This window comes from Gnatocerus cornutus, chromosome 2 (genome assembly GCF_029298725.1).
Source record: "Gnatocerus cornutus isolate USDA-ARS CGAHR chromosome 2, icGnaCorn1.1, whole genome shotgun sequence".
NCBI lineage: Eukaryota > Metazoa > Arthropoda > Insecta > Coleoptera > Tenebrionidae > Gnatocerus > Gnatocerus cornutus.
This window is the reverse complement of record NC_142234.1, coordinates 6,795,669-6,821,935: the sequence shown is the minus strand read 5'-3', so window position 1 is coordinate 6,821,935 and position 26,267 is coordinate 6,795,669. Positions and strand designations below refer to the sequence as shown.

General features: G+C 31.9%; 5 protein-coding genes across 10 annotated transcripts; 2 read left to right on the top strand and 3 right to left on the bottom strand.

Annotated features, from left to right (window-relative positions):
• Positions 1-3,201: 3,201 nt before the first annotated feature.
• On the top strand, positions 3,202-4,657 carry LOC148178384 (farnesol dehydrogenase-like). Its single transcript, XM_088029161.1, has 3 exons — positions 3,202-3,507; positions 3,552-4,013; positions 4,067-4,657. The coding sequence occupies exons 1-3, from the start codon at positions 3,400-3,402 to the stop codon at positions 4,265-4,267; spliced, it is 771 nt and encodes a 256-aa protein (XP_087885287.1). The 5' UTR covers positions 3,202-3,399; the 3' UTR covers positions 4,268-4,657.
• Positions 4,658-8,356: 3,699 nt separating this feature from the next.
• Ppt1 (Palmitoyl-protein thioesterase 1) lies at positions 8,357-16,146 on the bottom strand. 3 transcript variants are annotated; one of them, XM_088031569.1, is made up of 6 exons: positions 15,867-16,146; positions 13,085-13,722; positions 9,124-9,361; positions 8,914-9,072; positions 8,591-8,867; positions 8,357-8,541 (listed from the first exon to the last, which is right to left on the bottom strand). In XM_088031569.1, the coding sequence occupies exons 2-6, from the start codon at positions 13,191-13,193 to the stop codon at positions 8,413-8,415; spliced, it is 912 nt and encodes a 303-aa protein (XP_087887695.1). In that variant the 5' UTR covers positions 13,194-13,722; positions 15,867-16,146; the 3' UTR covers positions 8,357-8,412. The 3 variants fall into 3 exon arrangements, with proteins under 3 accessions (XP_087887695.1, XP_087887697.1, XP_087887698.1); XM_088031571.1 differs by lacking the exon at positions 15,867-16,146 and adding an exon at positions 15,642-15,761; XM_088031572.1 differs by lacking the exon at positions 15,867-16,146 and adding an exon at positions 14,097-14,142.
• A 167-nt stretch (positions 16,147-16,313) lies between these two features.
• On the bottom strand, positions 16,314-20,293 carry PICK1 (protein interacting with PRKCA 1). 4 transcript variants are annotated; one of them, XM_088031564.1, is made up of 8 exons: positions 20,104-20,293; positions 19,425-19,559; positions 18,273-18,513; positions 17,981-18,223; positions 17,763-17,927; positions 17,518-17,711; positions 16,696-16,948; positions 16,314-16,646 (listed from the first exon to the last, which is right to left on the bottom strand). In XM_088031564.1, exons 1-8 carry the CDS (start codon positions 20,145-20,147, stop codon positions 16,401-16,403), a joined length of 1,521 nt encoding a protein of 506 aa, XP_087887690.1. In that variant the 5' UTR covers positions 20,148-20,293; the 3' UTR covers positions 16,314-16,400. The 4 variants fall into 4 exon arrangements, with proteins under 4 accessions (XP_087887690.1, XP_087887689.1, XP_087887692.1 ...); XM_088031563.1 differs by lacking the exon at positions 20,104-20,293 and adding an exon at positions 19,733-20,096; XM_088031566.1 differs by lacking the exon at positions 19,425-19,559.
• A 435-nt stretch (positions 20,294-20,728) lies between these two features.
• Positions 20,729-22,985, top strand: LOC148178381 (beta-1,3-glucan-binding protein 1-like). The gene is made up of 7 exons (XM_088031567.1): positions 20,729-20,970; positions 21,452-21,682; positions 21,727-21,893; positions 21,947-22,071; positions 22,119-22,276; positions 22,329-22,559; positions 22,607-22,985. The coding sequence occupies exons 1-7, from the start codon at positions 20,850-20,852 to the stop codon at positions 22,903-22,905; spliced, it is 1,332 nt and encodes a 443-aa protein (XP_087887693.1). The 5' UTR covers positions 20,729-20,849; the 3' UTR covers positions 22,906-22,985.
• A 247-nt stretch (positions 22,986-23,232) lies between these two features.
• On the bottom strand, positions 23,233-26,044 carry LOC148178380 (uncharacterized). Its single transcript, XM_088031568.1, has 8 exons — positions 25,989-26,044; positions 24,685-24,938; positions 24,541-24,633; positions 24,308-24,490; positions 24,150-24,259; positions 23,959-24,107; positions 23,679-23,920; positions 23,233-23,633 (listed from the first exon to the last, which is right to left on the bottom strand). The coding sequence occupies exons 1-8, from the start codon at positions 26,042-26,044 to the stop codon at positions 23,314-23,316; spliced, it is 1,407 nt and encodes a 468-aa protein (XP_087887694.1). The 3' UTR covers positions 23,233-23,313.
• Positions 26,045-26,267: the final 223 nt, after the last annotated feature.

Here is a 26,267-nt window from a genome sequence, read left to right as displayed (position 1 = left end):
GTGAATCTGAATTGCATGTTGTTATAGAAATTAAATGATGCTCCACCCCGATTTATTTTCATTGGTCCTATAGGGACGCCTAAAAGGCGTTGGGACGCTCGCGCAGACGTATCTGTTTAATGAAATAATGCTTTTATTGGCTGCTACCTGGAATGTGTCTGTGCAAAAAAATGATTGTTGGGGGCTAGATGATTCAAGCAAAAAAATGATTGAATTTTGTGTTTTGATTTTCATTTGAGTTTTAATTAAATTAAATTATTTTAAACAAATACAAGTTTTTGATGGAAACATTATATTCATATTTAGTTGAAATTAGAACGAGGTGCAACTTTATTAATATTTTTGCACCAAATGTTTTTTAACAAAAAATTATTTTATATTTGATTGTGAAATTTAAATAAAAATCTCCATATTCAACTATAACTGCGCGCTTTTCCTTAATTTGTGTATTGTATTCATCATCAAAAGTTGGCACAGATGTGCAATGTCAACGAGCTTGCTGATGTGATATGACAATCAGATTCCCGACAATGGTCTGCGTCACAACATCAAGTTCAGTAATTAATAAAGTCGGGGTAGAAGCTCACAATACAAAATTGAATGCTCGTCATGTCGAAATAGAAAAGGGGGCAGGTTAGTTCTACCAACAGTTTAATTAAGCTATGGTCGGTGGTGTTGTATTCAAATAATTGTATGTCTTGTGCTAAGTTTTGAATATGCGCTGGCATAATTATTATTCTTTCGGCTACTGCAATCTGTGATTTTAATTAATCAAGGCTGTCCGAGAAATTTGAAAATATGAACATACAGGATGTTTTAAAATTCGCTAATTCCGAGTTCAGAGCGTTGTAGAGAATCACTTCAGTAATGCAAATACGAAAAAAAAATAAAGATACATTGATCTGAATGTGCACTCTTTGAACTGCATTTTCTTCAAATGCAGGCTAAAAATTTCAGTGTTTAATTTTATTTATGGTGTAGATGATTGTGGTTAATAATAATGTAAAACAATTTCTTGAAGAATTTGATTTATTTTGTAGTAAAAAATTTTTAAATTTTTGTAATTTTTTTTCGACTACACTTAAATGTCTAGGCATGTGTAATTAACTACTGTCATTAATTGTCATAACTGACAAATAGAAGTACGCCTATGATTAAAAGTGAAAATTACGCAAGAGAATTTTGCCGTACACATTTCGTTTAAAATTTAATATTAGAAATAAACATTAAACGGGCTGTTTTACCCTTTCCAGTAATAATAATAATCAACGGTCGACACGATTTTTGTCTTTGGCTTCTGAATGTCAAATTTTGGTTGCTTCTACGTTACTAATAAAGAGGAAATAATTTTTTTCATCAAAGTTTGCTTTTGTAGAAACTAGAGCAATTTTTCAAAATTTAAAAGAAAAATATTGATTTTTCAAAATTTTATTAAAATACAATCAAAATTTTTTTTGCTGAACATCGGAGTCTTTTTAATTCAAGAATAATGATTAGTTGATTAGTAATAGCATACAAATGTGAAATAATAAAAAATAAAGTTCAAAAACGAATATTTTTAGTGATTTCCTTATGCTTGTATGGATTTTTCGTATTAACCACAAATGTATTCTCCCATCATATGTATATTGTTAATTTTAAAAAATATGAGAATTAAGATCAATTGGGGTTAATTCTGATAATTTTTCCGTATAATAATACAGTAATCCCTCGATAATCCAAACCAATTAAAACCGACCCTATTCAGATTATCGAAAAGTTCGGACAATTGGAACCATTGAATTACATAAAATATACAATAGATATGAACGTATAAATCAATTTATTAACAAAAAAACAAGCTTATTTAACTGGTATTAAAAAAACGATAAAACACATAGACACACTAGGTATTTGAAAAAATTGTAATTTTTGTTTGGACAAGTTTTTCATTTTTTATTTTTTTTTTTGGGCACTACATCATCTTCGTGATTATTACACTGACTTTCGGTATCATCTAATGGTAAAAGTTTGTCGTCAACCAATCCAGTTGTTTACCTCTGCTTCCGTCAATCTTTCATTGCCAATTTCATTATGAATTCTATGAAAATTCGGACTACAAGATACCTAATGTAACTGAAGAGGTGGTTTGATGTACTGGACAATTTGGATTATAGGGTGTTCGGATTAGCGAGGGATTACTGTAACAGTTGTAGAGCATTCAAGTATTAATAGGTATGTTCTAAAGTAGGTATTTTTGCAATTAACACATGCAAAATGAGGTACCAATTTTTTATCTTGATTTCGGATTCACAAATTTAAATAGACTTCACAAGCTCCACAAAGCTTTAAAGTTGTTTCCAAAAAAATTGTTTGCTTCTTACTTTAAGAAAATCACTGCAAAAAAAAACAACAGAATGACTCAATATCTTGTTTACACTGTTTTGGCGTCATTTTTTAACTCAGTAATACACAAGAACGGTTGTTACAGCTGTGCCAGACAAGTAAACACTCACTTCAGTAATGCAAATATGAAGAAACGTCGATTTTTTATTTCCGATATTATAGGTTTTTCAGAAGATTTTTGCTTAGGTACCTAAGGGCGTGGTATTACTGCCTACTAGAGGCAATAAACCGAAACAATATCTATCTACTCCTCATTTGTTTTGATTAGCTAACTTTAAGGTCATAACATTTTTGAGCTTTACGGCAAATTTAAAAGAATTTATGTATTAAATTGTACCAGAAATGGGTTCTGGGGTGTTACAATACCCTTTTTTGTACAATCCAATGCTTAAAAATTCTTCTCAGATCTGTCCTAAAGTTTTAAAATTTTAACGAATTATGACTTTGAAGTGAGCGGTTCAAAGTAAATGACATGTACCTCTTTTAGATAAATCTATAAAATAACACACTTATACCATAAATAGCTATTATTCGTAAAAAAATCGAATTATATGCTATGTCATTGTATTTACTTTGAACTTCAAAATGATGAGACTTGGGACAAATTTGAGAGAATTGATGCATTGGGTTGTACACATGAAATAGCCGGTTATGTTACAATTCAATAATTATCTTCTCAAATTTGTCGGAACGTCAAAACATTCTGACCCGTCTCAAAATAAATAGCATTGTAAAAAAGTAAAGAAAAAAAGGTTTTGCATTAATACCGAGGTCCAAATCATCAAAAATCGATGACTTTAAAAATAAGAGTACACTTTACAAATTGCAGAAGTTTAGAGTATGAAACGTTTCGTAATTTCTATATATCGCCTAATATCTCTCAATTATCTAGTTAATTCACCCAATAACAAACATGATTCGGCATTATCTCCCACTTACAACTACTAATGCTCGGCAACTATTTATTGCACCTTCGTTAAAATTTTCTGCTAGTCATCAGTTTTAGATTCGACAATGGTTATATCAATGGACCGCTGGAAAGGCAAAGTAGCCATCGTCACGGGTGCAAGTGCTGGAATTGGTGCAGCTATCGTTGAACAATTTGCAGAGGCCGGATTACAGGTAACTAAGTTTAATTATGGTTATGTATTAACACTGTTTTACAGGTGGTTGGTTTTGCTCGCCGCGTTGAAAAAATTCAAGAACTAGCTAAAAAATGTGAGGGAAAAAAAGGAAAAGTTCACGCTGTAAAAGTCGACATCTCTAAAGAAGACGAGATTCAGAAAGGTTTCAAATGGGTAACAGACAACGTGGGACCAGTTAGCATTTTAATTAACAACGCTGGTGTAGCTCAAATAACAGGACTCACTGACGGAACAACCGAGAAATGGAAAAAAGTTCTCGACACCAACGTTCTAGGGCTCTGTATTGCAACGCGAGAGGCGGTAAAAATTATGAAAGCAAATAAAATCGACGGGCATATTATTCACATTAATAGTATTGCCGGTCACATCGTTCCAAATTTTCCTAATCTCAACGTTTATCCAGCGTCTAAGCATGCAGTTACAGCTTTGACGGAAACTCTTCGTCAAGAATTCAATCATCTTGGACTTAAAATTAAAATCACGGTAAATATTATATTTTGTTTAAGTTTTTTTATTTAACAAGTTTTTCATTTTAGAGTGTTAGTCCTGGGACAGTTGCCACAGAAATTTTTGAAGCTAGTGGTTTGACAAGTGATCCGGCATTATCTGAAGCAATAAAGACGATGCCATTTTTGAATTCAGAAGACATTGCCGATTCTGTGATGTACGTTTTAGCGACGCCTTCTCATGTTCAAGTGCACGAGTTAACTATTAAACCCGTGAGCGAGCCTTTATAAAAGTAAAAAAATACTGTGTTTTTTGTTTGTTTTAACGAGTTGTTAGAGAATTTGAGGCAACTTTAATTTTATTTTTTAAGTTCCACGTGATAATAAAATAAAAGTAACAGTTTACAACGAGTTTGAAGCGGTTGTTTTATTAATGTCATTGCGATCATAATAATAATCGAAATTTTTGACGTGTCTATTTAAAAACTACATATAAATTACTCTTAAAATTTAGATAGGCCTATTCTGGAAGTCGTGACAGCGACACCAAAAACAGCGAGGAGACTAAACCATGTGTGTTTTTTACTGCAACGCCCTGTCTAATACGGGTCTATCTAATTCGTAATAGATATGTTTGGATTAAAGAAGTTGTACTGTAATTAAAATTAACATTTCAATGTTGTTTTATTTTTTTTATCTTCTTAGACATAATTCCTTTCTTCTTCAAAATTCATTAGTTTTGGAAGCATGTAGACGCTCTAAAATTCTATTTGTCTTTGTTACCACATCCTTGTCGTCATACAAGTATATCATATCTGTTGCCAATATCTTAAGAGCTTTACCGATAATCTTTCTACTACACATGTGAAAGTCAGGAGGGTAGATAACAGCACAAAATGCAAATGCTATTAACTAAACGGATTTCAATTGACTTCTAAAGATTCTCGACCCTAATTTGTTCCATATACGGAAGGGGAACACAAGAGGATGTTGTAAAGAGGGTCGCTGCTAAATCATTTGATCAGAGTATAATTAGACTACTTTACAAGGTTGTTCTTTGTAAACGAACAGTCAAAAAAGCGTCATGCAGTTTCAGACAATTTTCACCTCTTTTTGATACAAACTTCGTCCAGAATATATCATTTCCGTACAAATTTCTTAAAGTGCGCGAAATGTGTTTTAAAAATTCTTATATTTAAAACGAACAAAGCCGTAAAAATATACTTCAGCAAACAATGTCTGTATTTGTAATGTAAACTTGGTTGAATAGTGGCAAGACAAAAGCAGGAATATGTAGATCATCACCTTGGTCTTGTTTGCTGCCTAAAGCGCACAGAGCGCTGTTGCGGATCTGATTCCGGATTCCGGGTATCATTATCCACGCCGCACTGGTTTGCTATACGAGACAACACGTTCATGAAAATGAATGCATTTTCATTATTTTTGTCTACGTTTCACGTTAATAATAAACACGTCACATTGTTACGACTTTCCACTCTATCATAACTTTACGTTGCTGCGGATAATAATCAAAAACGTCATCTGCGTTTTAAGCTGAAAGATTACGTAATATTTAGTAAATTCTTGATTATCAACGCATAATAACTCGGATTTGTTTCCAATGCAGCATACTGCAAGTCCATTTATATATTAATCCGGTAGAGCTTTAACAAAGCATTGTATTTTTTTAATTTGCACAGTGATTTTCTAGAACATGGTTGGATCATATCGGGGAGAGGGAACAACGCGCAATGAATAAAATCATATATTCTTCTGTTGGCTGCACGCTTCCATCGAACAAAGAGTCCGAAACTCGAAATTAAAAATCATTCACTTCATGCTTAAAATAAATCATTGCATTCTGCTATTGTTGGAGGATTGTAAGAGAATTTTTGTAAACAAAAACTGATTTAAAATTTGGTTTAAAATGTATAAACTGACTCTTTTGCCAATCAAATGTAAAATGTAATCGTAAAAATAGTTACAAAATTAACTAAATTTTAATCAAAGAATTGTTTAAACCTCAATACTCAATATTTACGTATTACATAAGTAGAATCTTATATTTGATATTTTTACATCGGTAATTATTTTAATTGCACTGAATTTTCTAGCTTTGAGGTTTCCAGTCACATTTTGAATAAATTCTCTGATCCTAAATGAACTTTTTAAGATTGTTTTTCTTACAGAACAATTTTAAAATAACCATAACTTTGCTTATGATAACAGAATTGGGGGGAGGAGAAAGCGCACAAATATGGTGGATGCGCCGGGACAATATTGCTAAATCATAAAATTAATAAATTATAGAACAACATGATTTTTATAACTCTTAACCTAACACAGTAGTCTAATTTGTGTAACTTTTTATCTCAGATGCCTAGTTTTCTTAGTCATTTTCCTATTTTCTATGCATTTTTTTAACAAAAACTCGTGTTTCTACTAAAACATCAAAAAACACAGTTGAATTACTTTTTACCTAGATTCTTAACCCCTTTTTTAACTCATATTTTCCAAAAACATACATTTTTTAGAAAAATGAATCGTTTTTCAATTTTATTCGTTGAAGTTTGTTGACTTTGAAACACCCCCCACTAAGGTCTTTTCAAAAACACAAAAAATTGAGAAAATGACCTGTTTTGCTCACGTAAATTTCATTTTTGATTGGTGCTTTTGCTTTGTTGTAATATTTGATGGTAAACGGTTGATATCTTACGGAAAAATATGTTTAAAGTTCTGAGCTCAGTGCGTTTTAGTAATTCCTTAGTTTTTAAATTTCGTATGATGGAAACTTTTGGCGGATAAATACAAATATAAAAATGCTTTCTACATTTTTGTCGCAGGATTTATTATATGTTTTACTTGTTTAATTTTAACACCTCTAGACGTAGCAAAATAAGTAATCAAACAACTTACACTGTCGCCTTGTGCTCACTTTTAAATCCGCAGTAAGAAAATAGCGAAAACAGCAAATTTTTGAAAATTCCTCTTAAAATAACAGTTTGTCTTAACTAACAATGACTTCGCCAGGTAATTGCCACTAACAAATACATAAAATGTAATTACAAGTTTGTTTTTTGCCTTGAAACTGGCTCATTTTACCCCAATAATAATCGTGCAGTACACAGTCTGCAAAACCGAGAGCAACATAATAATACCCCTTGAAACTTGTGGGGTTGATGAAATTAGAATAGACGCGCAATCGGTTAGAGAAAGGATGCAGGTTTTGATCTCGTCTGCGGTTGGCTGTGTGAATACACCAATGATCAATGCTGTTAATAAACCAAGCAAGCAGCTCCGAGTTGATTAATTAAACATCGGTGTGTGGCGAGGCTTTCTCCTGTCAGCTTTGGATTAGATTCATCTGTGCTTTCGTAACAGAGGAACTTTTAAATGAAACTTTAACGTTAATTAATTCCACAAAAAAGAATATTTCTGAAGCAGAAATGTTAAATAAGAATTTATTAATTAATCAGATGATGTATAAACGAGGTTTCAGGTACTTTAATAAGTAGTGTTTTTTGCACTACTTCGTTTTTTGCTAATTTTACAAATTAAGTAGGTTGGATGAAAAGGCTTTTAGACTGATTAGAGAATTAGGTGTTCAAATTCTTTCAAGCGTCTTAAAGCTTTGGCTCATCGGGCTTTTCTGTACCTTAATTCAGCACTATTCGTCTTGGGTAACCACTCAATTAGTTTGAATTGATGAACCAACAGAAAAGTTCTCTTTTATTTAATTTAGTTTAAATCTACGGAACGTTCAGGGCATTTTAATTGTGAATATGAAAAATATCTGTGCTCGTAATCCGCCATGGATAGAAATAAAAATAATTTCATCCTGCAGTATTCGCAGATAGAGAGGGGTTGTATTCTCATTCAATCATATCCTCTCTTTTAGAAGCGTTTTGTGTTTTGTGAAATTTTTCAATCAGTGTTGTCGTCCATTAGTTATATTATACACTCGCTGTTTGGCTAATGCATTCTGCCTGAATGAGACAACAAGGAATTTTACATAATGCTATTTGGGTCCTGTTTAAATAAGGGCGCGTTTTGCTTGTCTTAATCAGACTAGTTTATAATATAGCCTCGTGAAAAAAGCCTTTGTTATTTTTTGACGACTTTAAACAAAGGAAATGCGTACCTACCTAATTTCACAATGCGAGTTGCATTTTCATTAATTGGTTCAATTAGGACAGATCTGTATTGATTCATTTCTTTTCATTCTTCAAAATAATATTTCCTCAAACATCAAACCGGTCTTTCAAAGAATTTAATTTTCTCAAACGTTACACGGAACAAAGGATTGTAAAAAATTCCATTCTCGAAATTAGAATAAGAGAAAAACTTCAACACATAAAGGATCTGAATAATAAGACTTCAATTTTAGAATAAATTTAATTTTTCTCAGCGTTTTACTGGATATGTATGTTTTCAGTTCAGTTTTTCAAATACACGTTTATTATATTTTCCTCGAACCACGACCATTCAAATTTCAGATGATTTCCTGGAACTTCTAGAAACTGAAGCTTGGAATTGTCGTCAAGTTGTCGGAGACCCAGACGATCCTGCGAAAAAAATCCAGTTAAATTGTACAAAATTCAATCAGAAACCTACTTCGGTGAAAAGAGGTGACTCCTTCAAAGGTTGTATTTCCTCACTTTGCCCTGGTTTATAAAAACCAAACCACTCGGTCTCGACAGGATCCACTATGGTATCATTTTCAAACTTTACCAACACGAAATTGTCCAAACTTTGTAATCGATCGACGTAATCTTGATTAATCGCCAATTCGTTATTAATATCGGACAAAAACGAGCTGTAATTTTGGTACTCTTGTTCGTGGAGGGGATCGTGCCAATAAGTAGCTTGCACTAGACTCTTCTGAACCCAACTAAAACGCGAAATTAGTTTTAGACTCCCTATAAAACTAATCTAACCCTAAATAAGCAGCGTGGTTTAACAACCGTCGAATATAATCGCACACGGTATTTGATAGAGACCCACAATTTGGTAAACCATAAACGCCTTGGTGTTGACCTCCTAGGGAAATTAAATTTCTTATTTTAGCTGAAGGGCAACGCTGAACTAAAGCTCGTCTAAAATAATAATAAATAAGAATTTGTCTGGAATTATAATTTCATTCTTACAGGAATTGTGCCCCTTGAGAGAAACCGACTGCGTTAAATCCGTCTGCTAAGAGTGGATCGAGTTTTATTAAATCACAAGCCATTTGGATTTGTTTGTCTGGATGAAGAAAATATCCGTTCTCGACATCAGTGACTTCGGAGTCTCCAATTTTTAAAGAAAGGACATGAACGCCGGGGAGAGTTTGTTGCAATTTTTCTACAATAGCTCCTAAGCTGAACGAAAAGCAGCAACTGTCGCCTAGAAAAAAATACGAAAAATGAATGTATTGACACGTGTTCATATTAGTTTACAAATTATTAAATTGAGTATGCTGCAATATACATATAATTTTGTAATTTTATTTTTTGTGAATGTCCGGTCTCAATACATGTCAGTAAGAGGAGATACGTCATGATTTACTTAAAATGAATCAGAGCAAATATGAAAAGTATTTGTAAAAACGAAATATTATTTTTATTAGGGCTTTGTTATGTAATTGATGAGTGTCAAGTTCTTTAAATTTTTGCCTATTTTGAATTGGTTTGAGTAGATTTGTTACGAATTCAGTTTTATAAATAAATTATATTGTCTTTCTAAGTTTCTTAATTTCTTCATATTCATAAATTGTTATGAGTTTATCAGATTATATTTTTATATTTTTTGATTAAACCTTATTTGTTCACTGTAAATTTAAATTTAGTGTGATCGCGACCGTAAAAAATATTTTATTAATATTGCGACCAAACCTGAAGAAGAAGAAGAAGAAGAATAAAAGTGTTCAATTTGCTACAGAAATGAAGCAAAATCCCACAGAAAATTAAAAAAGGCAGCTAAAAATAACATACGTACCTACAGTAATATAAATAAAAAGAAAATAGAATTATATTCTGGTAGAAAGTTTATGATAGTGTGTTTTGGATCCGTTTCGTCAAGAACTTTGAACACTTTTTTTAACAACTTCTAAATATACAGTATATGTTTCAAAATTTCCACAAAAACATACATCCAGATAGAACTCATTAATATGAACAATAATTTCCTCTTAAAAAAGTTTTTCTTTGTCTACTTTAAAAAATTATAACACCCTAAAATTAGTACCATTCAGCCAATTTATTTAAGAAATTGTTAGATAAAACTATAGGAACAAATTATGGTAAATTACACATTAAGCTTCATACACATTTTCCTTCTTCTCTTGGTTTTTAGACTTAATTATTTTTATTAAATTTCAATTTTGGAACAATTTCTACAGGAATTGAAAAGTTCAGATGAGTTGAAAATCAATGATGACCCCCTAGATGAATGCAAGGCACACGGCTCTTTTTGTTTATAATAAATTACACACTTATACTTGGAAGACTTAACCAAAAAATAAATAAGAAAACTGTAAAAGTAGGTAAATTAAGGTCAGCCGCCCTGCCCGAGCATGTCTTATGGGCTATCTAATGAACCTTTTTAATCCGAACATTCAGTAATTAAACTAATTTGATTTTTACCTTCTTTATTTAAATAAAATAATGTAATTTTCATTAAACCGGACGTATTTAAGTTCGGATCACGGATTTGAGAGCGGATTAAAAAACGAAAATTTGATATCATTTCCTGCTCGTAACTGTGTTATTTCCTAACCGATTTAATTAATATTTTTAAATTTTTGTTAGAGAAAAAAATGTTTGAAGCACATTCTGATTTAATTTTGGTGTATTTTACAGGACGTTACAGTAAAGAGCCTATACAGTAAACCCTCATCAACATTCGCGAGGGTTCCGTCTTCCGCGAAAAATTTCTAGCCAACAATTTGAAGCTTTGAAATTTTGATGTTCAAAACGTTCAGCGATAAATTTAGCTTGCGATTGAAAAAGTAAACCTGATGCTTATGCACTAGTTTCTTTACTTCTTGGTTCTTGGTACCGCGAATTGTCCGTTTACAACTTAGATTTTCTATCCATTAACCAATTTTTCGTTAATCCGATTCTTATTTTTTAATAGATCATAAACTTGGGTTGCTCCATGATTAAATTGAGCTATTAATTTTTTCACACTTAAATTATGACATTCTTGTACTCGGTTTAACTCCTTTTATTCTTTTAAAGTCAATGTGATTTTCCTTCAATAAAACCATAAATAAATCTATAAATCATTTAATGGCAAACTTGTTTGTTGTGTGTTTTATAAATGGGTTATGATTGCTTATTTATCTATAAGAAAGTGTAACTAACAATATTGCAAGATTTCATGTGTTTGAATGTAGCAGTCTTGTTAGTTATTGTGGAATTTTAAACTTAATTTTTCAAAAATGTTGTCAAAGTGATTTGTATAAATAATAATTATAAAGATCATGGTAGTGTCCAAAATCTACTTAAAAGTCCTTAACTAAAATGAAGTCAAAAAAAATTATCTACTTTTATGTAATGTGGACCCTTAACATTCGCGAGGGTTTCGTTCCAATTTTAAGACACGAATGTTGAGTCTATTATCTGTGGAACTTCATACATGTTAAGTCAACAAAAAATACTAGAGAAATGACAGAAAACAGAAACGCATTTTGGCCAATATTTCATATAATTGTTCTGAAAACACTTAAAAGCGGCTGTCATTTCCGATTCAGAATTTTATTTATCATTTCAAAGGGGCCGCGAATGTTGAATTTGCGAATGTCAAACCCGCGAATGTTGAGGGTCTACTGTACAATAATAAGTACATCGTACATTGAGAATAGAAAATTGAACTCTATAGTGGTGAGGAATTTAAATAGAATGAATGAAGCAAGACTTATAAAGCTTTTGGGATACGAACAATAAATTTAAAGAGTGCCATACAAAATCAAAAAAGTGACAACCAAAAATTTTGAACACTGGTAGGAAAGTACATAAATAAGATTTACTGTAAATAAAAAATAAAATCTTAGGTCTCATTTGTAATAAAAAATTAGGACATTTTGAGACTTGTGAAATTTTCGGAATCAATACAATTTTTAAAAAACTTTGCAAGCTAATCCAATAACCATGCGAACATTTCAATATTAGAAATTATTATTTTAATTGTTTTGTAATTGAATTCTTATCGGCTGGTAGGCTTTAAAATAGCCCATTTTTTGTATATTTTACTATTTATGAATAAAAATTATACTTATATTTCTAATTTTCTATAATGACATATTTACAAACAGGACAAGAGTACCGATGTAATTAATAAATGATTTTAATTAGATAATTATAGTAGGTATTTACAAGCGAAATTAGAAATTTCCTTCCATTTTTTAATTTTGTAATATCAATGCTATACAGGGTGTTATTTAAGTAATCTGCCAGCACAATGTCTAACAGCAAATAGAGTGTATTATTATAACAAACAAATTTGTTATTGATTCTCACTTTTTGTAATGAATAAAACAGTGGGTACTTCATTTTCTTGGCTCTAAATGATTTGGCAATTACATATTTGTGCTTAGATTACAATAAAACTGATATACCTATATAACTTTGTCGAAATTTAAAAAAATCTGTCTTAGATGAAGGAAATGGATAAAAATTCTCTTATCAGTGAGCCAAAAAGAGTAGATGCCTATCAGTTAAAATTGTCTGGTCAATTATTTATTGTTAAATACTTGAGATAATTGATTAAGTGTTTTACATGAGTATTTGTTTGAAAAGCAATACATGTTATTTAAGAAAAGCATATCATATTTTACTATGAATTCTTCGTTTAGCCATAAATAGCTTATTGTTACTAACAAAGAGAATTTAAATTTTCAAACTACATGTTTATATTTATATACATGTTCATGACTAATTAGCACAACATTGCATATTCCTAACTTTTTTTAAATTTTTTATGTAACTCTTGATACATTTGAATACATATCCATAAATTGAGTTCAGAAAAAAAGAAAAGAAAGTAAGATTGATTTCACGCCGCCACTGGCGAGACTAATAAACAACATTATCAACATAACCTACACCTCTGTTTTAAACATCTTACCCATTCCATGCCACAAAACGATGGGTGTAAAATTTCCCTCATTTTTCTCTGCACTTAGAATATTAACCAAAATGGTCAAAACTAAAAACTTAAAATTTTTCCCGTTCATTTTCTTAATAAAAGCACTGCAAGATGACTATAAATAAATTAAAAGATTACTCTGATCTACATAGCTTTTATATAAAGTGCTTAGTTTTGCTTGACGCTTGCGCATTCTTCTAACTGGAAATGAAATTCAGTACATAGTCGCGACGAATAATTTAAGAATTTAACGGTGAATAAAAATTTATTATTTGTTATAACGTCACATTCTTTATAGTTAGTTAAATTAAATAACTAAAGAAAACGATTCCATCCACGCATTTGTAAATGCTGCTCTTGATATTCTTCCATCAGGTAAAACGTTTTTTTTATTATCGTAGTTCATGTGTGTTTTCATGGCTGAAGCACCTTTCGCACAGACACATCGAAGCATTTCTTCTTCGTGTGGTGTGAGAATTTCACAGACGTGCATATAACAAACTGGTCTTCCATTGTGGTCGTCTGGCTTCGTACATAGATGAATTAGATGCCGCCTTTCATTTTCTAATTGGTGATTCGACGGTGTGGTATTCAGGTTTTCAGCGGTGACATTCTTTCTGAAAAAGAGGGACACTAAATATTTGTCTTCAATTCCTACTAATAAAATGCTCATTTGATATGTATATTAAATCATCCTATTAATATAATACTTTAATTAAATGGAGGAATAAAATGTTTACAGCAACACATTATTCACACTGCTATTGACAACGCGAATACAGGAAAAAAAATTCAAGTGCGCAAAAGTAAAATACGAGTGCGTAAAGTAAACGTAAGAGTGCGTACAAGTATTTGTCACTTTGGACAGTCATTGAATTTATTGTACCTCCATTTATAGACGATTTAAAATAACTATCAGAACTGTTACTGTTACAAGTATATTTCTTTATATTTTGGTCGATTTTACTGAAATTGTAGAAAAAAAACTTACTTGTGCGACGTGTCTAATGTGTAAAACGTTACCACTTGTCAGTTTGTTGCAAAAATAACTATTAACTTATACCTTTTGATTTAAATTAGTAATCATAAAACTTTATTTTTTTATTATAATTAATTAGTCATCGTAATTAATACGCGGCTAGTTCCTACTACTAATTTTAGATCAGCAATTAAACATTCAATTTAGAATTATCTGAGATATTTTGAATAACTTACATTAATTTTTATGTGTTATCAAAAGAATAGTGCATATGAACTTGGTGGAAATACTTTTGGACTTAAATTTCATTCATTTTAATATTTGATTATCAAAATTGAGATTTTTTTATTTAAATTGTTTTTTAATTTGCTTCAATGAGGAATGTTGTTCGAACGGAACTAACCGGCGCATCCACCAATTTTATATTTTTAACCATTTTGTTCCCAATGGTTTTACGCAACTGCTATAGCGTTCCAAGCAAAATCCATGTCTTTAGTTTATTCTTGGAATGAGATTTTACGTCTTCTGACAGGTGTACTCAAACATTTTTATGACCACCCGAATGTCCTCGGGATATCTCCTTATTGATAATTCAGTCAATACATTCAAGATTGAATTAATCATTAAATTTTGATTGATACTTATCAGAATTCTTTAATTAATTTAAGTGTGGCAATAATAAATCAGACATTAAATAATACGCAAATATGATAAATCTTTTTTCTTTTATTATTTGCTTATTACTTCTTACACCTGCCACAAAATTGAGATAGAAATCTGTTGTTAATGTAGAAAGTGCAAGAAAATTCAGACAGATGACGCCGAGATAAATAAAGTTTTCGTTTGTAGCCACCTTGTAATTTAAAGTGTCTCATATAACTCAAGACGTTAATGGAAAACAAATTTATTTTATAAATTATCGATGACGTCCTTATTTATTTATCTAGCTTTCCATCACTAAAGATAGTAGAAACCATTTTTTATGTAAATAATGTTATAACTGTATGTTATGAAATTTATAGTTTCCACGTGATACAAATTTTTATTTTTATCTTTCTCGCCAGTTTTTTCTAATTATTTTCATTATCTTTTTTTGAGTGAAACAATTTTTTAGATTCAGGTTCACGAGCGCAATAAAATAAGAATAAATTAACCTTGGATTAAACCTTTGTTAATGCGTACATCATGAGATCAAGTAAAAATTATTTTTAGAAAAAAGAAACATTGGAAAAAAACAAATTTAAATGATTATACGATTAAATGCCAATTTGTGAAAAATGTGTTTTTCAGCATTAATTAAACGATCTCAATGAAGTTCATAACTTATTTTTTTTAGTTTCCGAGTAATTTAAAGTTTAGCAGAAAGCGCCTATCAACAAATTTTGATAATGTTATCGCCAAATAAATATTCTCATCAATATGCATGTATTATGTATTTACAATATGTATCTATATAATCGCTATTGTTAATTTAATGACGTTATTTCAAAGTAAATAATTTGAATTAGAACATGAGGGTCTATGATAAACTCTGAAACGTCTTTCTTGTGTACTTACCTAGAGTTATTGTCTATCAGTCACAGAGAGATATCACGTGTGATTACCTTATAAACTTGGTTCTTTCTTAGCTATTTGCTGTTTCCATGTAAGAGTTTATGAAGTGTGTACATTGTTAATGAAACAAAAGACGTAAAATAGTAAAACTATAGATAAATAAAAGAATTGTTTGATAAAATCAATGAAGAAATGTTGTCGTTTGCAACATGAACAATGGTTACTTACGTTTTCTTCTCAGGTATCACCGTTTCATACAACAACCGAAAAATCCACAGAATTTGTAAAATAATTAGATACAAGACACTAACAGCAGACCTCATCGCCACTGACCAGCATGACTGTCCACACACCAATATCAATGAGAGCTCTAAATAATCTGAACCATTTAAAATTTTAAGCCAATTTAAGCATACTATAAAGAACGCTGGTGTATATATTATCATAAACAATTATTTACTTTAGTGTGTTAGTTAAACAAGTTTATTAAAGAGAGTTTTGTTGGGAAATTCTGCTCATTGACAACTACAAAACAAAATGACTAATAGCATTGGACATATTTTTCAGCATTCAGCTAATAAGATTAGAACAAGCGTCATCGGTATAATTTTTTTCAGTGCATGTGCACTCATTCGGTAATTGTTCTGACCTTGGCAATATATTTAAATCTCTGAATTTGCAAATCATTCTGATCTCGGTTTATTGGTTTTATGAAATTACATTGGTTTAATTTACATTATGTAACAATAAACAGGAGGCCATTCACTCATTTAAGTCGGGAAGAAGTGGACCATTTTCATTATATTTCGGAGTTCCATTGATGTTCAACGAAACTAGTAAAGTGACATTGTCCATCTCGTCGTAATTTGGCTCGGGTTGTTCTCTATCGAGACCTGCAATGAGAGGATCGTCTTCCGCGATGTTATTAAACGTTGATTCTATATTTGCTAATAGATTCTCTTCGTGAACTTCCTCGCCGTTTTCTATTTCCAGATCGTCTTCTTCTTGCTGCAAAATTTCTATTAATTTTCGCAATATTAGAATGGTAATATAATACTTGAACTACAGGAGTCGTTGATTTGTACTGAAAGGCACTGTTTGAGAGGTCGACTTCCACCGGAAATAGAGGAGGCCCAGACAGGAGTTCTAACGTGTTTGTGTGCACTTCTGATAGGCCCTTAATCAGTTTGGTCAAATGACCACCTAGAGATTGAACGTGCTTGTTGTCCAGGAGTTCCATTTTCACAAGAACGTCCGACCGGAGTTTTGCAAATCTTGCTCGGGCCAATTGCCGACAACGCAGAATTAATCTAAAAAAATATAAATATTTTAAATAAATTTGTGTAGTTTTTATTATCTATATTTCTTCCGCTCGGATTGAAAAAAAATCATTTGTGTAATCGTCTGATTGTTATTAAAAAGGTGCAAAATCATTTGGTAAAACAAGATTAGACAAAACTAAACTTAAATAAACAAAAAAGTCACTAAAACTAAGATAATAATACAACAGTGAAATTGTCATAATTTCATTTGTTCGATCTTACAATGAGTTCGCACATTTTGAAGAAAAATGATTAGGGATCCCAAGTAAACATGCATTTTTTTTAATTTGTTTGGTAGCAAAAATTTTAACGAATCATTTTATGAAAAAAAAAAATTATACCGCTGAAAATATTATGTTTAGTAAACCATTAAAATATAATTATGCATACACAAACATGAAATACTAAATGCGTATTTTTTTTTCCTAGGCTCATTTAAATTTCAATTATCGTAAGTTATAGTATTGATCATCATAAAGTTATAGAAACTGAAACTAAAGTGAGCTCAATTTAAATCGTAATATAAAAATAAATTAATTACTTAAAAATAAAAATACCTGTATTCGTAATTTCCTGTTTCAACCCTGTACAAAGGCTCCTGCAAAGCCGCATAACTGCACTCTTCATCATCCATTTCCTTAACTTTCAAACAATAAGCCAAATATTCAAATTTGGCATCAGCGTATTTTTTTACAGTCAAGCGTGTATCTGGAATGGCTTTATACAAATAAGTTCCCATATCTGCCATAACCTGTAAAATACCCATCAAATAAAAATTGCCTTTGCAAAAAGAGACATTTACCGGTTTCACTTTTTTAACCATGTCTTGTCCAAATTTCTCCATATTTCTGTGTTGTTCGCCAAACAACCTAAAGGCTTCACTGGCTCTAGGTTGAGGTTCTCTGACTGCTAAACCTGCAAAGACATCGCCCATGGCTTTAACAGCTTGTTGAAGTTCGACATGGGCCTGAAAATTAAAAAATTCCGGTACTTTTTTGATTTTGTCCCATTGGTACGTACTTGTAGAACTCGTTTGCAATGATCCACTAAACCCCTGTACATCACTTCCGTGTGCTGCAATTCTTGTAACTTCTTCACTAATGTGTCGTTGCACAAAATAGCCCTTGAGAGGCCCAACGCATCAGCAGTGGAAGAACTCATATTTTCGACCAAACGATGCTTCATTTTCTTCAAAACTATATCCAGACTTTTCCCTTGTCGAGGATCTGCATGCAGCTTGTTATAATTGATCACTACTTCGTCCTGTAGATAAAAGTAACAACAATGTTGTTTTTGAAAGAAATTTCGTTACTTTAGCAGCTTGGATCATCTTAGCAACTTCAACTTTAGTTTTTCCTTTCACCGATTGTCCGTTAACTGAAACTAATTCGTCTCCAGATTGTAAGGTTCCATCTCGACTAGCAGCGGTGTTGTCGAAAATTTGTACAATATACAAACAGGGACAAAGAGGTGCTCCACCTCCAATACTAATACCAATTAGATTATTAGTATCTTTTTTTATAGCAACGCTTCCAGAGGTGACAGTCATTCCCCTAAAAAAACTTGGTAAAATAAAAATGTCAATTTTAATATCAGCTAAACATTAATAGCTTCTAAATAACGATCTATATTGCTCTACATGTTTTATTGGCGCTTTTATTAAGTACATTTTAGGTGCTCAAATTATAATATCTTAAGATCGTGTAAGGTGAATCGTCTAATCTACATCTACCGGTGTGAGATTTTCTAGTGTGCGACACACGGTGTTCCTGAAAAAAGGAAAAATTAGCATTTGGAAAAAGCGATTGATGGTTTGCATGAAAAAAGTTACATAAGCACATTTTATGCATCAAGATGCACTCTAATGGAAGAGAAAAATGGAACGGACTGCATTGCAAAATATGTAACTATAAGATAAGAAACCAACGAGTTGTTAGTACCAAAAATGCGTAAACTAGGAAAAACTGTTAGTAGAAAACATTCCGTTTAAAAATTACAAATGTTTACGTTTGTCGACTTTAAAAGTGTCAGTCTTGTTTCAATAAAACGTTTCTAATATAAGCAAACAAACGTGTTTACGTGATTATTTTCCTACTGTTTGTACGAGTTTTCCAGAAGTTGCGACGACAATTCCTTGGTAATTTTTTAATAATTTCGTACCGATTTACCAATAAACTACCGTTCTGGAACACTAGGTATAGTTTGGGGACTGAAATACCGTGTTTATGACTTAACTGGGGTACTCACTGCATAAAGAGACGAAACCACCACCGTTGTTGATTCCTTTATCTTGTGGTTTTGCCTTTTTGTGCAGTGAGTACCCCAATTAAGTCATAAACACGGTATTTCAGTCCCCAAACTATACGTAGTTGATCCTACATCTAACTCTACAGTCCTGTCATTCTGGCTATATATTTTGCCATACAGTTCCTGTGAAAACTTTTAATCCACACTAAATACTTACAAAGTATTTTCTCTTTGATTTTTTTCCTTCGGAGTCATGTCAAAAAGCAACACTTCCAAATCAGTCTTACGACTATCTTTCACGTCATTTTTATCAGACATTTCTTCTTCCATCTTCTTCGCTTCTTTATTTTGTCTAATTTCAAAATGATATCGGAATACACGGCAGAACCGAAAAGATGATTAAACATGAGTGAAACTCAGTTTTTGGTCAGTAAAAAAATTAGGGTTCCTACTGATTAAAGTTTTAGGAGCAAATGTCAACAAAACTCCGCGATTTTATACATGTCACGTCTTAAGAATACTCACTTTTTATCTTCTTTAAAATCATATTTTTGGTAAATTTCGGAACGACTCATCACGCTCATGGTTAAAGGTACAAGCGAACAAAACGTTCAACAATGCAATAAAACCGGAAGTGTTATCATTATCAGCTTTAGATTACTAGTCCAGTGTTAAAAGTAAGGTACTAATAAAGTGAAAACGTTGGCCGAAAATCCATGCAAAAATCATGCAAAATTTCTATAAATTGATTATGGCTATCAGTTATCATGTTTTATGACATTTGACTTGAGTCGTTATCATTCGTAGGTTAAATAATTCATTTAAAACGCGACTTACAATCTCAGGCGTACGCTACACTTCAAATCAATAAAGTAGTGGAACATTGGGTAACTCACATTTTGTCTTCTTCCAGAAAATAGTCATATTCTAAGTCGAGCATTTTGGTGGCACAAACTGGCAACTTTTTGGTTTTTTATTTATAAATATGTTAATAAAGAGTTGTTATTGTGTTGGGTTTACAACATGGTCTAGCGTCGTGACGCCTGATAACGACGGCGCCGAATCCGACTGATAGGGAGAACGGAGGGAAAATTGAATCAATAATAGCATGTCAAAAAAAACACATTTTTACCTTAATATTCGAAACATTTGCGATTTTTGATACCTTCACCATTTTCACAGTTTAAAAAGTTTAAAAAAATATATTTTACTCCTATTTAATTTTGTGACTGTCGGAAAATGTAGAAGAAAAGACTGTCAAAAAATGATATATTAAACCCAATGAAAATGATAATTTTATTTTAATTTAAATATTAAATCTGAATTAAAGTAGCAAAAATATCATCCAAAGGTCATTTCTTGGAAACAATTTTTTTAATCTATGGAAATTTTACAGAACACTTTATTTCTGTTGACCTCCACTGTTGCTACAAAGCAAAACTAATTTCCATGATTTCCTTACGCAGCAAATTGTTTCTACAGTGCATTTAATAATTTTCATTTAATGTTATTGAACTTCAGTGGCGTAGATGTGGTAACGGAACCAGTTTGATTACAAGGTCAAAATATGGAGAATCCCAGATTGTAACAGTTATCTCAATATGTCTTCACTATAAATAATGTATTATTAAACAATCTGAAGATGGTGGTGAAAGAAGTGATTGTGGTGCTTCTAGTGATTACAAAATGTTCCATACAATTTACAATGCCAGATGTGACGCTGGAAGCTTATGAACCAAAAGGATTTAGAGCATCTATTCCAGGTGAGTTACTAAGAAAAAAATTATATGGCTGTTTTATACCGTGCGACAGTTTAGCTAGTCAGTTTAATATGTTAAGTATTTTGTAACAATGTGATTTGGAGTACATTTTTTAAAAGGAGGGCTTTCGGTAATCAGTAATCGCTGCAGACCTTTGAAATGCAAAATAAACATGATATTGATAAGGTTTTAATGGAGAAAATGTGGTTCAATTCTTGTAAAACTACCATTAAAAGAATCGGAATTGAACATTTAGTAAGTAGATACACAACTACATCGTACACCTTAAAAAAAGTATGAAATTATGACTTATGAGGAACTTCACAACGCCGACGCTGACGTCAGAGAAGCGACTCCTAAATCTTCTTTATATCAATACTATCGTCATGTTTACAACGGCTCTATAATTTTGGTGAAAACATTTAAAATATATTCAAGCGTTGTTAAATATGTAATTATTGTATTCTTTATTTACACTTTATAGCAATAAATGGAATCCAATTGTTTGCTTTCCATGCCAATATAAACAAAGAGATTAATCAAGTAGAACCAGGAGATTATTACCAAGACTTCACATCACCAACTGACAAACACGTTTGGTCTTACTATAATTCAGATTTGAGCCTAAAAGTTGGAGACGTGGTCAATTATTGGATTTTTATCCAACACGAAAAACTTGGATACAGGAAAGATGGCCAAACATGGACAGTCTCAGGTAAAAAAATTTTTGCGAAGATACAACTCTAAACTGTTTTTTAGAACTAGTAAAAGTAGGAAATACACCTTGCGAAGAGAGCATAACTTCAGTAATAGGAAAAACGTTGATCTGCAAAAACAATTTAGTATTTGAGGAAAAGTTTAACAAAGCTCAGATAGACTCTAAGAAGTGGACCATCGAACAGTACATTCCTACTTATAAGAGTCAGGTAGGTAAATAAGAATTGAGCTTTTGTACAAGTTTATAGAAACCTTATTGTAGGATTATGAATTTAACTCTTATCAAAACAGACCTGAAGTATGCTATATCAATGATGATAAACTTTACATAAAACCTAAAATTGGTGATGACAATGAAGTTACCGGTGAGCTAGATCTAAGAGGAAGGTGATATCTTCAATTCGTAACTTCTAAATTCTAATAAGCGGTTTTAGTTGTACACGACCTTCCGAAGACGAGTGTTTTTTCAAACGAGAAATTTATTTAATTGTTCCTCCTGTCACTTCCGGTAGGATTGTGTCAACATTCAAGTTTCGGTACGGTAAAATAGAGATCAGAGCGAAGCTACCGGCAGGAGACTGGATATATCCACGTAAATTTTAAGAACTTTTAATCAGTCAAATGACAGAATCACATTTTTTTAGAAATATATCTCGAACAAATTAGTGACCCTAGAAAAAAGTTGTGGATTGCTTACTCCAGAGGAAACGAGAAACTCCTGGGAGCCAACAAGGAGGACATCGGGGCAAGTATGCTTTTCGGTGGGCCAGTAGTTAACCCCGAGGAACCTGATAGAAGCCAGTATTTAAAAACGACCGTTAATAAAAGACTCTTTACTAGTAAAGTTCACACGTACACAGCTGTATGGACTAAAGGTAAAAAATTAGCACTTCATCATCTTAATTTAAGGTGAATATTGCAGATAATATCACTCTAGAACTAGATGGACAAGAGTATGGTAGTCTGGATAAGAAGACCGTTGACGAAATCGGCTTTGCAGAAAATGACATGGTGCGGATAGTTTTGGGAGTTGGTGTAGGTGGAGTTAATGACTTCCCAGATGATTTCCGCTCAGGAAACTACGTGAAACCTTGGCTTAACAGGGATAATAAACAAGTTAAAAATTTCTATTCTGCCAGGAATGTTTGGGACAGCACCTGGAGATTGTCTACAGATAGTAGAGCGTTACAAGTTGAATCTGTAAAAGTGTGGGCTGTATAACCGATCTTAATATGTATGATGTAGTGGTGCCATAACTGTGCTATGCATGTGATTTGAAGAAATAAAAATGTTGAACTTTATACGCTTTAATTGAAAACATTGGATACAATACAAGATAATCAGAAGCAACAAATCAAGACAAAAACAATTTTAATTGCTTAGAGCTAATAGGACAAAAATCTGCTGAAATCAGGATATTATAAACAGGTCCTCGTCAACTAAAAAATTAAGTGTTTTAGGGTATTCTTTTAGCGTAGATGCAACAAGCAAGCTTTGGAATTTATGTTGGGTTGGTGGCCTTTTTGTGTGTTGATTTTGACACAACTGGCAGAACTGCGGATTTCAAATCCCAAAGCTCACTCGTATTGCGATCAAGTGCGTAGAATTAATTTTTAGTATTCTGCCTACTCAATTAAGACAAAGGAAACAAATATACTTACGAGAAGTACCCTGCTCATTTACAGTTGCATCTATGTCCACAATAGTTGTTGAATATTGTTCAGTTTGAAAACATAAAGCATCATTCTGAATACTTTTGTCTTCATTTGTAGAAGTTAAAATATAACTATCAAGCGACTGGCCATTCGGCTGTTTAATTGCTTCATCATTCGGTCCAGGACTAACCACCGACATAGATAAATGTCCTCCTTCGCCACTTTGCTGAATAACTGTTGCAACAACTGGAATTTTAATCTGGACAGTACTCCCTACCAAATTTTCTTTCTCATCTGATCAGTTACAGTAAATAAAAGAACCAATTGAACCGATCTCACCTTCAGATATAGTTTCCGAAGTCTGTTTCGGAGTAACCGAAATCTGTCCATGCTTTTTTAGATCTTCAGCACTTGCTGGTACCAACATTTGCTTGTCGTCTCCTGCTGGTAAAACACGCACCAAAACAGGAATACCAGTCAAAGGTCTGAGCAAGGCAAAAGGTATTTGTTTTGATTCAATAGCCAGTTGCATGGCTTTGGTTTTGATAGATTCCACGAAAATTGCATTAGCTATTCTGTGCCTAAAATTAGTCTTTATTTAATAATCCGAGATACTTACTTTTGTTCATCGAGTAAAAATGATGAGTCTGCTGGTGGAGCGGTGCCTTTATGTTCGTATTGCTCATGGTTTCTCAATGCTATACGCTTCGTGAAAGTCTTTCCACAAATCTGACAAGAGTGTTTAGGTTTGTCTAGGCACTGATGAGACTAAAATTTTTGTAATTTTAAGAAACAACACAATACTTTTACCTTTAGTTTGTGACACATCAAATTAGACATTTGGTTGAAACCTTTACCGCAATCATCACATTTGTATGGTCTTTCATTGGTGTGCGTAAAAATATGGTTCCGAAGATTTCCTACAAAAGAAGAACTAAAATAAGGAAATGGTAAGACAATGAACAAACCCTTTTGATGGAATGCTTTATTGCATAAATGACACTGATGCGGTTTAACCCCAGTGTGGGTTTTCCGATGAGAAATCAATGTGGATACTCTATTAAAATTTTTCTTGCATATTTCACAGATATAGGGTCTTTCATGCGAATGTATAGCTCGATGTTGAGATAGAGTAGACATCTGTCTAAAAGCTATTAAAGAAAAAAGTTTTTTCCTGTATCAGCGGTACCACTTAACTTACCTTTACCACAAGTATTACACTGAAATTTTCTTTCATCGGTGTGAGTTGGTAAGTGTCTTTGCAGTGTATATTGATGACCAAATTCTTTTAAACCTAAAAACTGAAATGTTGAAGATATTTAATACCAACTAAAGGACTTGTTACATGTTTTGCATTGCCATATTTTCACATGTTTTCCTTCTTGAAGCTTGTATTTCACCAAGTATGGTATTTCATTTTTCATCACTTCCACTTTACACAAATTATCAAAATCCTTTAAACTAGTCAAATCTAATGGCAATCGGTGAGTCAGAGTTTCATTAACTCCAACGGAATTTTGAAAGGTAAAAGAGGAACTGGATGGCTCATTCGTGTTGAAACGATTAAATTGAAACAAATTAGACTCATTTTTAATGGGCCTGCAAATATAAAATAATATTTTTACTTGAAATGTATGTTGGTAGGTAGTTCTGGACATCTGTTAATTCAATAATACATAGTACCTAATTCTTCAAGTACGATAAGAACTGGTTATGCGTTTTTTAATAGCTGGAGATGATTTACTTTGCTTCATTTTTGGTCATAACATAACAATGGAAAGAACAAAAATTGCGAATGTTTAACAAAATAATACTAATAAATTTACTCAAATTTATACCGTGATGGCCAAAATTAACTGGTACAATATATGAAATGATATTTTCTCACAAATTTAGTTGTGTAAATCTAGAAATAATAATTATAATTAAGCTGAAATTACTCTTTATTTATTTTAAATCGCTAATTTTAAGTCACTTTTTGTCAAAATTTTGGAGATTTACGGCAAATTTGATAGGTTTTATGTTTCGAGTTGTACCATGAACGTGTTAAAATATTCTTTCATGTAGAATCTAATGCATATATCCCTCTCAGATTGTTACAAAAATCCAAAATTTTGACGAATTATGACCTTGAAGTTAGCGGTAGAAAGTATATGCCATGTTGTAGGCAGGGCCAGTTTACACAATAATTAGTTGCAATTAATTTAATCTCGTAATTAAATTTGACAATTGCTGACATTCTATTGACATGTCTATTCACATGTCACTTTAATATGATAGTAAGTATTGGATCAAAGTTAAAGATTTAATTTAGCTTCTCTAAAGCGGGCTCTACAGTGGCGATGGCGTAGTTTGTATACTGATTTTTTGTGGAACCTTTAATTGGTGCCTACTTATTATAAGTGTATTATTATTGTTCTATTACTACCTAAGTAGTGCAATTGATTAGTGTACCAGTTATTTATGGCCGCCTTAATAATTTCCAAAAACCAAATTAACTGTAAGTGTAAAATTTTACCTATAGTAAATAAACATAAATATTTATAAGACTGAAAAATGGCTAGAGCAACATTAAAGTGAAATAGAATTATTACATTATCATATATCCAAAAGCAAGCAAACTATAAAATTTGTAAAACGTGCACTTACCCTCTATTTTCTTTATCGTAATGCAAAAACTCCGAATTCAAATGCATTTGTTCCATTTTGTTAAAGAAGTTTTGGAAATTTGTCTCCACCGTGAGAAACCACGATAAAATTTTTCGTTGTAAATACTTCCCTAGTCAAAAACTGTTCATCAAGTAATTTTTGAAAAACAAACCACTGCAATATGAACAAAAACAGTTTAAAGTGAAGTTTGAGAAATTTTGAAATCTTTTCTCAAAACAGCATTGGCCTTTTGTATTTTGTTTTAACTCAAATTGCAAA

Excerpts from the sequence above, each read along its gene's own strand:
- LOC148178384 (XM_088029161.1), top strand. The coding sequence starts at position 3,400 with ATGGTTATATCAATGGACCGCTGGAAAGGCAAAGTAGCCATCGTCACG. Across the intron at positions 3,508-3,551 it reads TTGCAGAGGCCGGATTACAG|GTGGTTGGTTTTGCTCGCCG; the intron begins GTAACTAAGTTT and ends ACTGTTTTACAG. Across the intron at positions 4,014-4,066 it reads GACTTAAAATTAAAATCACG|AGTGTTAGTCCTGGGACAGT; the intron begins GTAAATATTATA and ends TTTTCATTTTAG.
- Ppt1 (XM_088031569.1), bottom strand. The coding sequence starts at position 13,193 with ATGAACGGGAAAAATTTTAAGTTTTTAGTTTTGACCATTTTGGTTAAT. Across the intron at positions 9,362-13,084 it reads CGTTTTGTGGCATGGAATGG|GCGACAGTTGCTGCTTTTCG; the intron begins GTAAGATGTTTA and ends ATTTTTTTCTAG. Across the intron at positions 9,073-9,123 it reads TCTCAAGGGGCACAATTCCT|ACGAGCTTTAGTTCAGCGTT; the intron begins GTAAGAATGAAA and ends TTATTATTTTAG.
- PICK1 (XM_088031563.1), bottom strand. The coding sequence starts at position 19,791 with ATGAGCGTGATGAGTCGTTCCGAAATTTACCAAAAATATGATTTTAAA. Across the intron at positions 19,560-19,732 it reads GATTTTAAAGAAGATAAAAA|ACAAAATAAAGAAGCGAAGA; the intron begins GTGAGTATTCTT and ends TTTTGAAATTAG. Across the intron at positions 18,224-18,272 it reads AGATGATCCAAGCTGCTAAA|GACGAAGTAGTGATCAATTA; the intron begins GTAACGAAATTT and ends TTTTATCTACAG.
- LOC148178381 (XM_088031567.1), top strand. The coding sequence starts at position 20,850 with ATGGTGGTGAAAGAAGTGATTGTGGTGCTTCTAGTGATTACAAAATGT. Across the intron at positions 20,971-21,451 it reads ATTTAGAGCATCTATTCCAG|CAATAAATGGAATCCAATTG; the intron begins GTGAGTTACTAA and ends TACACTTTATAG. Across the intron at positions 22,560-22,606 it reads CACAGCTGTATGGACTAAAG|ATAATATCACTCTAGAACTA; the intron begins GTAAAAAATTAG and ends TGAATATTGCAG.
- LOC148178380 (XM_088031568.1), bottom strand. The coding sequence starts at position 26,044 with ATGGAACAAATGCATTTGAATTCGGAGTTTTTGCATTACGATAAAGAA. Across the intron at positions 24,634-24,684 it reads AATATGGCAATGCAAAACAT|GTTTAAAAGAATTTGGTCAT; the intron begins GTAACAAGTCCT and ends TTCAGTTTTTAG. Across the intron at positions 24,491-24,540 it reads GTGTAATACTTGTGGTAAAG|CTTTTAGACAGATGTCTACT; the intron begins GTAAGTTAAGTG and ends TTTCTTTAATAG.